Source organism: Halichoerus grypus, chromosome 6, assembly GCF_964656455.1.
Source record: "Halichoerus grypus chromosome 6, mHalGry1.hap1.1, whole genome shotgun sequence".
Lineage (NCBI taxonomy): Eukaryota > Metazoa > Chordata > Mammalia > Carnivora > Phocidae > Halichoerus > Halichoerus grypus.
Window position 1 is genome coordinate 45425896 of NC_135717.1, and position 12357 is coordinate 45438252.

Consider the following 12357-nt stretch of genomic DNA (forward strand, 5'->3'; position numbering starts at 1 on the left):
TCTGTCACCCTCTTTGGCAGCCTAATTTAATTCTTTTCTCTTCTGCTAACAAGCTAAAAACAACTTTTACTTTAAATATAAAACATATTTTAAAAAGTATCAGATTTATTTTTAACCTTATGCAATCCTTTCTCTTATTCCTACCAGTTTTAAAATTAAGAGAATATATTATGAAACATGAAGTTGTTTTTATGTACATACTCTAACAACTTTTTCCTTGGCTGAAAAATATAAAAGTGATTGCAGATGATATATATGTTGAATGAATTATTTTCTTATTAATCATCCTAGAATCCTAGTCTCATTATTTTTAGAATGAGACTTTACAGAATGAGACTTTACAGAGGCATCTAACTGTGCAAAATGACACCAGACAGTTGATTCTTTTTGTAATTAAAAACTCATTACCTTATGATACTCATATAAATAATGTATGTACAAATAGAACATGATTCTTATGTTTTCTTATTTGGAGGAAATAGCAAAAATCATTCTGTTTCTAGTTTGCCAAGCTTTACCTGATTGTGTGCTGATGGGTTCAGCAATACATATTTAATTCTCACTCTGTTCTTTTGTATTTAATTTATATTTCTATTGGGGACTTCTGTTTGAGATTTCTGTACTCTTATACAAGTTACTTATATTAATTGGTCAGTAAAGCATTCATAGCAAGAGTCTCCTGATTTTAATACAGTTCTCTATTCTCCTTGAGACTTTTTTCATCTTGTTTTTTTCCCTTAGTAGTTGACAAGCCTAAACTCAAACAGAAAAACTTTAGTAAAGAAGGGTCTCCAAACTTGATTTTGCGACCTATCAGCAAAAATATTTTGAACACGTACACCTGATATATTTATTTAGGATTTTTATGTATGTACCACCATTATTAACTAATAATGCAAAGCACAGTACTCAACCTACGGTGAAGTTCATGATAGTGGATATAAGTCTATATTTCAAATAGCCATGACATTTTCACAGTGTGCAGTCAATTTCTGGGAACTGATTAGATCACCATTGTCTAACCTTATAATGTGGGTGATGATGAGTTCATCTGTGTATTAAATATTAGTAAAGCTTAGTTTTAAGGGTTAATAAATACATAAAACCAGAAGTTCTAACATTTTCCTCCTGCACTCCAGGGAAAATATCTTGCATGTCCTTTGGGATGGGTACATCCCACTTGGGAAAAACACTTTTGTAGCGTTCTCTCATTACAAAAGAAATAGCTCAGTTCATGTATTAAAACGTTTGGAATGTGATTAAGGAGTACTAAGAGGGAGATTTATAAACTTTCACATACATAGTTTAAGAAAAGAAAAGAACAAAAGTAAGCATCTAACTCAAGTAATTAGAGAAAGAAAAATAGAATGAACCAAAGAAAATAGAAGGAAAAATGAGAATGGATAAAAATAAAATCAGCACCCAGTCATGATAAAATTCTTGGCAAACGGGGGAATAGAACTTTCTTAGCCTGAGACCTGCCACAAACAACATGTTTTGTAATGATAATATGTTAGAAACATTCCCTTAAAATTTTGAAAAAAAGCCTGCTGTCAACATGTCTATCCAGCATTGTACTGGTGCTTCTAGCCAACACAGTAAGACAGGAAAACAAGTGGTATTCAAATTCAAAAGGAAGAGACAGTAGGATTTCATTACTTAGGGACAATATGACTATCTACATAGACTATCCCAGAGAATATTAATAGCAGCTATTAGAATTAATAAGAGTTCAAGCAAGATTACTGGCTATAAAGTTTATAAAAAGGAGTCAGTGAAATGTGTATATATATGGCAATAAACAAATGTAATTTGTAAAGATGCTTTTATTGAAATAAAAATTTTTTAAACTATGAATAAATCTATGAAAAGATCTGTGAGATTTTTATGGGAAAAATTGGAAAGCATTAATAAAGAATATAGACACTAAAGTAAATGGAAAGATAGTCATGTAAGGAAAGGCTCAATAACATAAAAATGTTAGTACTCCCCCTATTAATTTATAAATTCAGTACAGTGCAGTTCTGATAGAAATCCCATTAGAATGTAAGAGATCTCATTCTACAATTCAGGAAGAAAAGTAGAAAGCCCAGAGCAGCAAAGGTATTGTACAAGTCAGGGAACATATGACTTAAATGGATTAGCTGTTAAGGCTTACTCCACAGGTACAGTAATTATGGAACCACAATGTGGATGAAGGTCTAGGTAGATAGGCCAACGTCATAAGATCAAGAACCCAGAAACTGACATATGTATGAGAACTTATTGCATTGTAGACATTAGAAGGAATGGTGCCTGCAACAATGGTATTAGCAGTGGGGACAGTTAGATATGCCATCTTATACCATATACAAACAAATAAATTCTGGATGGATTGAATATGTAAATCAGAAAAGCAAAACTTTAAAATATTTGAAAATATAGTAGAATGTTTTAAAATCTGTTAAATGTCTTTATACATATGCAAATACATGTACATGATTTTATATAAATGCATAAGTACAATCATGAATGAGCTTTTCCCTCAGTACACTTCTTTTTGTTTGGCAGTTTCCTCCTTCTTTCCTCTCTTCTCCCCTGTCAATCCTTCCATCCCCAACCTCCACTCTAACCCGTGTCAGCAATACCATACCTATCCTTCTGTGTTTTGCTCATATAATTATTTACACACACACACACACACACACACAGCCTTACAAATAAGATACACACATGCAGGATCTTTGCTTTGTTTTTCAAAATTAGGATCATATTATTCATATTTTTCTAGATCTTCTGGATATGACCTTAGGATCAATAAAGATTTTTTGTCAACTCATTTTTAGTTTTTTTCCAATCCTGACTTATGTTGTTCTTTCAGGTCTTCTATCATTTTCTTAATGTCTTTTAGCTAACTTTGGAATAGTATGTCATAGTTTTGCTCTTCTTCTTTGAGTATTTCGTTCTCAAGTGCTTTCATTCCCTGTAGGGACGTTATTCTTCCCCTTTTCCCATTTTTCTTAGAGTTATTTCGTGTAAGATTTGACTTGGAGAATTTTCTGTTCATTTTAATGTGAATTTAGTTTTTCTGAACTTTACAAAGAGGTTTGGTTCAGATAACTTTTCTAACTTCACAGAGAGAAGCTCCCTCTCTACTTTTTATGGCGCCTTGCTTCTGTGATTTCCAGGCTCCATCTATTTTCCCCACTTCCATCTGAACTCTATCTTTCCTTTTCTCTGTTGTCCCTGTCCTGCTCCATTTTGATTCCACTACCACCAGTTTCTCCTTGGGGTGGAGTCAGGTCCTGGAAGGGCACCCTGGCTGGTCAGTTTTGAGAGTTCACAAGAGCTAGACTGTGTCACAGGTAATCTGAAAAGTTATTTTGAGGTGTGAGTGGGTGATGTGTTACTTAAGGATTCTTCTTCAATAGGGATGAAGGACAGAAATGAGATTGTACACAGTTTTGCCACTATAGGCACCAGCCGGGCTGAGTGAGGATGATGAATGATAACTACAAGTGTGTTGTCTCCCAGCAGATAAATCCTGCTTCAGGCAACAAGTCTTAATTACTTTGGGCCATGAGAAAAGGGTATTTTTTTTCGAGTGAAGACCCTCCCCCCTCCATAGGATAAATAATGTGTTCGTTTTTAAAAAAAATTGTTGCCTTTATGTTTAAAACATATTTTACTTTTTCTCATAACAAGTAGTCAGTCCTTGACTTACATAAGAGTTCTGAAAAAACTTTATATAAGGTTTTTGAATAGGGTGGAACTTCGCAGCATGAGATGATTCAGGCTGGGGGGACTATTTAAACAGTATGCTAGAGATAATTTATGAGCATCCCTCAAAAATAATTTTTTTTTCAAAAATAATTTTCTTATGAGTACAGCTTCACTTTTTTAAAGTGATTTTTCTGGTTTTATGAGGTCTTTGTTTAATGAAGTAACATGCATTCCTTCTATATAAGAATGAAATCTTTTTTTTCATATAGAAAAGAAAGCGGAGAGCAAAAGACGATGATGTCGTAAGCCTTAACAGCCTTGATCTGAAGGTAAGCCTTCCTGCTCTGTCAAAGCATTTAAAAATATGCAGATAGTGTTTTATTTTTGTGCTATAAGGATAATGAATGCTAATTTTTAAAAAAATTATAAGTGCAAAACTGAGTAATATGGGCTCTTACAGGTATCTTCCTTTTTTCTGTTGTACTTTTTGTTAAGAATGAGGTAAAAGCCTCCGTAAGAACAATGTTAGGCTTTAGCTAGTGATCTCACACTCAGATGCCTAAAGAGGCCAGGCGTACGGTGTATGCAAGGAGGAAGGAAGGGAGGGACTGTGGTGGAAAAGAGAAATGTGCCCTCCTGCAAGAGGCAGCTGCTATTGTGCTCTAGCCCACAGCTCCTTGTAGGACTGTCAAAATCTGGATTTTTATGTGAAATCTCCCAGTCTTTATATGTTGGACCATGCAAACCAAACAGCTCGTCTGCGGGTCCGAAGTGGCCGTGCATTTCCAATGTGTGACATGTGACTAAAATCCAGTGCACACTTAAAAAATAATTATGTATCCTTTTATGTAAAACTGTAGTTAAGTCCCAAAACCTGGTATCTATGGAATTACTTAGTCCATTTTTAACAGTTGGCAAACTTTACAGAACCATCTTGGTTTTAAGGAACCTTTTTAAAGATTGTTACATAAAAGTTACACATATTTTAAGCGGGATTTTAAAAATGTTTGACATCATGTGTAACGATGGCAAATTTTTATAGGTCTGCACGTCAACGTTTTACCAAATCCAGCAAGCCAGATTTGGGGAGATGGGGTTGGCATGTGTACATACATAATATGTTTATGGAAGAACTCTGTGTTTTAAGTGTTAGGCTTTTTGCAAAACAGTTTTAGTTAACATTTAAAAATCCTATATTCGAAGAAAGAAAAAAAAGGATGAAATGGCAACCCTGAGTATTTTTAGGTATGCTTCAAATCAGATCACACACAGAAATAGTATTTATAGTTTGCCACAATAAAATCCATGGTCAAATCTACTTAAGTATAATCCTCCTTTTGTTTATCCCAACTTCAGCAGTTTCCATCATGCAATCAGATTCTTCTCATTTTATCTATCTACTTGCCTCCTCTCCCCTGGATTATTTTGAAGAAAATCCTTTACTTTGTATCATGTTATCTGTGTCATCAGATTGAGTGTTCACACTTCCCTTGATTTGTCTTACACCTTTTTTGTTTTGGTTTTATTCATTTTGTCTGTTTGAATTGGAATTCATATAAGGTCCATATATTCTGATTCTCTCTTCAGTGTCTTTTAATCTGTAGGTTCCCTCTCTAGCTTTTTTTTTTTTTTTTTTTGGATTTTTTGTTCTTGCATGTGTAGAGCCCTTCACATCCTGCATGTTCATGATTGCATCTCCATGGTATCATTTCTTCTGTTCCTCTCTTTCCTTTATTCCTAATAAACTGATAGATCTAGAGATTGTTTTGGTCTCTGTACTTCCCTCGGAAGGTACATCATGTCTTTTTGTGATGTTGTGCAAATTAATTATCATTGCCTGGATTTATTTAGTCATTGAGGGCTGCAAAGTGGTGACATTGTGCCTTTATCAGTCATCTTTATTAACTAGAAAACTTCTGTAAAAAGAAAACTCCCTTTGGGGTGCCTGGGTGGCTCAGTTGGCTAAGCATCTGCCTTTGGCTCGGGTCATGATTCCAAGGTGCTGAGATCGAGCCCCACATTGAGCTCCATGTTAGGCTCCCTGCTCAGTGGGGAGCCTGCTTCTCTCTCTTCACACACACACACCCCCACTCATGTACGCTTTCTTTCAAATAAATAAATAAAATCTTCAAAAAAAGAGAGAAAACTCCCCTCACCATCCTTTTATCAGTTTTCAAGTGATGAGTTTTATTCATTAAAATTCTCTAAAAGTAATTAATGATTTTTTAATATGATTATGAACTTACAGATATTAGCACATTTGTAGTGTTTTGATCCATTTCAGTTATTAGTCTTACAATGCTCAAATTACCCTATCTTTGGCTTCAGGATGGCTCCAATGTCCTTATTTCCCCCAGTTTTCAGATATAATTGACATTTAACATAATGTAAATTTAAGGAATGCAATATATTGATTTCCTGTATCCTTTGACATGACCCTCACTTTATATCTAGAGACTGAATGGCCCCCTTTCTTCCAGGATGACAAGTTCTTCCAGGCCCACTTGTACATTTTGTTGTTGTTTCTGCTCCATACCTGGAAACAGTCATTTCTAAAAACCCTGGTTTCCTTAGGAAATGGTAGAGGCTTAAACCTGAACATTATGAACACTCCTTGTTGCTATATTGATTCTTGTTTCTGTGCCTTTTTAATGGACAAAGCTAGGAAATGTGTATCACTTTTTCAGATAAAATAAATTTTGAGTTTATACTGATATTTCAGATTTGAGGCTACAGTGTTTTTTATTCAATTGCATTAATCTTACTATCTAGATCTCTCAGCCACACCAAAAATTTAGGTCTTGGGGACACTGACATAATTTCTCACTTGATTTACTCACAGTTCAAAGACAACAGTCTACATTACTGCAAATTGCTACTGCATTACTATAAATGAAACAATTACTAAAAACATTGTATGTTTTATTTTTCAGGTTTTTTGTTTTTTACATATAAATTATATGTACAACTTACTGTGTTTTTAAATTATTGTACTAGTACTTTTTTTAAAAGAGAGTGTGAGCAGGGAGGGGCAGAGGGAGAGGGAGCGAGAGAATCCTCAAGCAGACTCCCCACTGAGTGTGGAGCCCAATGTGGGGCTCAATCCCAGGACCCTGAGATCACGACCTGAGCCAAAACCAAGAGTTGGATGCTTAACTAACTGCACCACCAAGGTGCCCCTGAACTAGTACTTTTCTATGTGTAATTATAACAACAACTCACTTGTTCCTTTTTATTTTCAATTTTTAAGAACTACTTTTTAAACTTAATTTTTCTTATAATCACATAACAAAATTGTATGGAATTTCAAAGTAGTTCCACAGGATTCTTGTTTCTATTCCTAGATCTTCTACCCTACTTCTTTCTTCTGTACAAAATCCCTTTATTCCTTTTTTAAATTTTATGGTTTATTCTTTCACTTTTTAAAAATAGAAGCAATTGCATGTATATTTGTGTATCCCACTCTCTTGGCTAAACAGTAGCATGCTGTCTTTCATTATATGCTCTATTTTATTCTTTGCTTATTTGTTTTACTTGTGTGTTTTTGCTTTGGTATGTCTTTCCATATTTAGGAAGGTTCATGTTTTTGTTCTCTTGGATATTTTTGCCTTCAGTTTCCTCTTTTTTTAGCTATTGTAAATTGGTTCATTCCTATAAGCATTATTATAATCAACTAACACCTCTTCTCCCTCCTCTCCTTCTCCCCTGTTAATAAACTAAAGTAATATCTCTTTATTCTAAATTAATACATTTAAAGTATTTAGTACTTACTTTGTTTTTCCTGTACAGTCACCATTTTCCATGTTTTGAACATAGTTTTACTGTATCTACAAGATCAGAGCATATAGCCATTGCAGATTGTGCTGTGTACCCTGGTAACCATTTTTAGGCAAAATGTATATTGAATGCTGAGCACCAGTTCTAGGTTTTTGGTTTCCTGAAACTCATTTTCTAGCAAAGGGGTCAGCAAACTGTAGCCCACAAACCATATCTGACCTGCTCGTTGACTTACATATATTGTTAATGGCTGCTTTTAAAAACACTAGTGTCAGAGATTGAGTAGCAGTGACAGGGACCATCTGACGTACAGAGACTGAGATATTTACTATTTGGCCTTTTACAGAGAGTTTGTTGACCCCTGCTGTAGACTTGAGTAAATTCAGATGACTTGTTCTCATAGTTTTTGTCATTTTTTTTCCATTCCATTGTTTTCTATCCCCTCCCTGATTTTTACTTAGATTTTTTTAATCTTTTATATTTATCACTTTCTCTCAAAATATTTTCTATCTCTTTATATCTTCTTAAAATTTTATTTTTTTTTTTTAGTAGGCTCCATGCCCAGTGTGGAGCCCAGTGCGGGGCTTGAACTCACGACCCTGAGATCAAGACCTGAGCTGAGATCAAGAGTCAGATGAGCCACCCGGGCTTGTCTTCAAACTTGTCTTCCCTTTTGTCTTTTTTTTTCCTCTTAATGCAGTAGACGGATTTTTTTATTCTGAAATAATTTTTCTTCTATTTTTAATTCTTTTTTTAGTTCTATCACCTCATTGCAAATCTTCCTTTCTCCACCCATCTAATTTCTGATTTTTAAGTTCTTTCATAGCTTCTATAATTTTTTTAATTTATTTTATGCTATAGAGACATTATTCTACTTCACATTTTCTGTATTCTTATAATAGTTTTAAAGGGATTCATTATTCTCTTCTTTGCTCATTTTTTAAGTCCAGTAAATTTTCCTGTCTTAAAGGTGAGAGGAGTGAGCCCTGGTAGCCTGTCTTCACCTTCATAGCTCCAGAGCTCCCTCTTCTGTTGTCTTCACAAAGTGGTTTTTAACAATACAGCCTCACACTTTCTGAGATCTTTTTTGCTCCCTCGTTTTTATCTGTTTTTTCTTGTGTTAGCTTCAAGAGTTTAAATGGCCCAGACTGCTAACCTCATTGCATGGAAGGGTCCTTGCTCTCCGCTCAAGAATTTGATCATGGAGTCCTTCCCAGGTTAGACTACTGTCCTCAGACTAGCATGCTAGTGAGGGGCTCCCTGTTCTCAAGGCCATCAGAGGAGCCCAGTTGCCTTCCCTTTGGTTCCATGTGTGGGTCTCATAGTGGTCCTGTTTGTAACTATCTGACAAACAAAAGGTTTTGGGGGGAAGCACTGTCTCTTCATTTTGTTGTAGATTGAGTTTTCTGTTTTGTTGTGTTGCTCTAGCTGCCCTTTTTTTTTTTTTTTAAACTTTAAAGAGTGAAAACCTGTCAAAGATTTAATTAATATATTAATGAGTGAGCCAGCAGAAACGCTGAAGGATTCTAATTACTGGAAGAAAGAATGGTGAAGGGGCACCTGGGTGGCTCAGTAGGTTAGGCATCTGACTTCAGTTGGCATGAGTCATGATCTCAGGATCCTGGGATTGAGCCCCATGTGGGGCTCTGCGCCCAGTGGGGAGTCTGCTTGTCCCTCTCCCTCTGCCCCTTCGCCCGCTCATGCTCTCTCTCTCTCAACTAAACAAATAAAATATTTTTTAAAAAAAGAATGCTGGAATAAGATTGCTAAATTAGATACAAAACAGATTAATATCCTCATCTACATATCTACCTACAAAATGTATTTGCACTGCTCTCAGTTTTCTACAGTTAACATCTGCCCTTACAGAGTCGCAAAACCTGATTAGTAACAAATGGTGAATCAGACAAGATGCATGGCCCTAGAAGATGAGATCATCCACTGAGAGGACATGCAGGCACCCTTTATATCTGATTTCAAGTTTTGGATATTTTCTTTTATTGCTAATCCTTTCCTTAATTTTACCACCTTTCTAATTCTGATTTATGCTCTTTTATAGCTAGTCTTGGAATATTATAGTTTTTTTGTGAGCACGTTTTTCTACCACGCCTTTATTTTTTTGTAGGGATATTATTTTTTCCCTTATACCTTTTTTCCTTATGAAAACTTAATATGGGATTTGACTGTGATTCTTTTCTATTGGTCATTACCACATGAAAATGGCTTTAGAAAGGAGGAGTGAGTCAGGAGAGCTTTTCTAGCTTCATGACCCTAAATTTCCTCTTCCGTTGTCTTTAACAAATGATAAATGTAGATATACTTTGAGTTCTCCAGGATCTGTTTTCCTCCTCAACTTTTATCAGAACTTTCTCTTTACCTGTGTGTCACCTCTATTCCACTTGACTTGAATCTGTTCCCAGAACTTGCACCACAGTGTAGGGCTTTGTCCTGGAAGGGAGCTTTGAAAGTCCTAAGCTCATGTGTTCCAGCCATGAACCCCCCTTACTGCCACCCTTGAGTAGATAAAACCCTTCCCAGTTTCAATTGCCGTGCTCACAATGACCCGCCTAACTCTGCAGCTGTAGCAAGTAGCTGTCGATAGTTTCAGGGTTCTTCTCAGATCTGGCAAATGTTTTGTTTTTCTCTGCTTTCTCTTCTGATGCTATATAAGTCTTATAGTTAGTTGTTGGTAGTTTATCCACATTAACTTATATTTTTGGGTTCATGGGGATGTGTACCTTGTTACATGGTGCTATACATATTGACCTTGGGGTTTTGATTTTGCTGTCCTTGTTCTGTGTGTTTTTATGGAAGAATTTGGAAAAATTGTAAAACTATGTCACTGCCATCACCTTAGTCCCAGAATTATGACTCCTATATTTTATTCCCAATGTGAAAGGCAAATTTAGCTTTCTTCTGAACCCACTATAATTTTAGCAGATTTTATTGACATTGAATTGACTGGAATTATTTGAATTGCTATAATTTTTAGAATAGATTGTATATTATGCACTGATACTAATACTCATCAACTAGCCAAAAGATAAGCTTTTTATTTTCCTTCAAAATTTATCAAGTTTGGGGCAATGGTTATACATTCGCATATACTGTTGCTATGTTCTTCAAACTATGGAGTTATATTCAAGAAAGAAATCCTTATAAAAGTTTGATTACATTAACCAGGCCTACCTACATGCCATGATAGAGTCTCCATTTCTTCCAAACCTAAGGAATCATGTACAACTATGTACAACTATGATAAGAATGAATTTTAAATAATAATTTATTGAATATCTTTGTATACTCAAAACTTCGCTAGGGTCTGGTCTAAATTCTTTTATTCTCTTTTTTTTTTTTTTTTTTTTTTTTTTGATTGCACAACCATTTTATGGAGCACCCACAATGTTCCAGGTCCTATACTTAACCTTAGAGATAAGACTATATCCAAGCAGGAAATGAGAACCTCTGACAAAATCATGCCTGCATAGATTGTAGAAGTATGATAGTGTTAGAGGAATGGGAGGGAGAAATAGAAGATTTGGGGAGGTTTTGATTTGGAGTTGGGTTTTTATGAAAGTGAACATGAACTGGGAAAACCAACCCCAGATGGAGAAGGGGTGTCTAAAAATGCCAAGAATTAAAATGAGTTATGTATGTGTAAGGAATGATAAATTCTTTGGAAAGAGTCAAATATATGAGGAAGAACTAAGAAATGAAGTAGTACAGAGGATTAATTGGCCAGTCAATTTGAAAGCTGAAAATGATTGGCTGAAGAGTTTATTGACCTATGAAAATCAACAGAAAAGACATTCTGGATTCTTGAACTGATTTTCTGCAGTTATAGTCCTTCCATCTCTGTAGAAAGTACTGGTTAGTGAAGACCTGGTACAGAGTCTGGAGGCCTGGAATGGGAGTGATGACTGTGGAAATGAAAAGAGCATTCCTAAGGTTTCATCTTCATCAGTTTTTTCTTCTTACTTAATGATCTTTCTTTGGAGAGCTCATTCACTCACCAGATTCAGCTGTCTGTAACTGATGACTCCCTAATCTGAATCTTTAAGCCAGATTACAGTCCTGATTTTCACATCCCTTTATCCGGTTGCTTCAAGAGATATAGCCTTGTAACTGGCCTCCCTGCCTATAGCCTCTTTATGATGCCATATTGATTTTCTTTGGTCTTTTTTTTTTTTTTAAGGGGGGGGCACATGCCCGTGTGTGCAGGTGTGGGAGGGGCAGAGGGAAGGAGAGAGAATCTCAAGCAGACTCCATGCCCAGGGTGGAACCCAACATGGGCTCGAGCTCATGATCCTGAGATCATGACCTGAGCCGAAGTCAAGAGTCCTGATGCTTAACCGACTGAGCCACCCAGTCGCTCCTCCTTGGTCTTTCAGTACCTTGCTTAAATTCTTTAAGTAGCTACTCATTGCTTTAAAGATAAAACCCAAATGTTACTTAACATCTAATCCCCATTATGATGAGCTCCATACTCCATCTCTCCAAAATATGTCTCTTATCATATTCCCTGTTTCCTTTCCCTTGTACATCCTTACTCCTTTTCTTTGTCTGGAGATTGCCTGCCTATCCCCACTCAGGCATTATATCCAGGAACCCTTCCCAGAGTCTTAACCCCTCTCCCTGTATCCCACCCCTACCAATCTAGCCTGGTTACCCCTCCCATAAGCCCTCTAGGTAGGGAAAATTGAATAGAAGGAGCAAATTAGGATTTCATGAGGAGGAAAGAAGTCAGCAATGAAGTTCTGATGATCACAGTAGCATTAAACTGTATTTATACCTTGAAAATAATTACTCAACTCTGGCTGTAGGTCAGAGTTACCCAGAGAGTTTTTAGGGGAGGAAATGTGCTGCTAGGCCCTATCC

The 12357-nt window shown here is 35.9% G+C and overlaps 1 protein-coding gene across 1 annotated transcript in view; it reads left to right on the plus strand.

Annotated features, from left to right (window-relative positions):
• Positions 1-12357, plus strand: part of NET1 (neuroepithelial cell transforming 1) — a 62955-nt gene that overhangs the window by 20071 nt on the left and 30527 nt on the right. The window contains exon 3 of the mRNA XM_036086167.2: positions 3972-4031. Coding sequence (XP_035942060.1) covers positions 3972-4031 — 60 coding nt within the window. The remainder of the gene's footprint in view (positions 1-3971; positions 4032-12357) is intronic.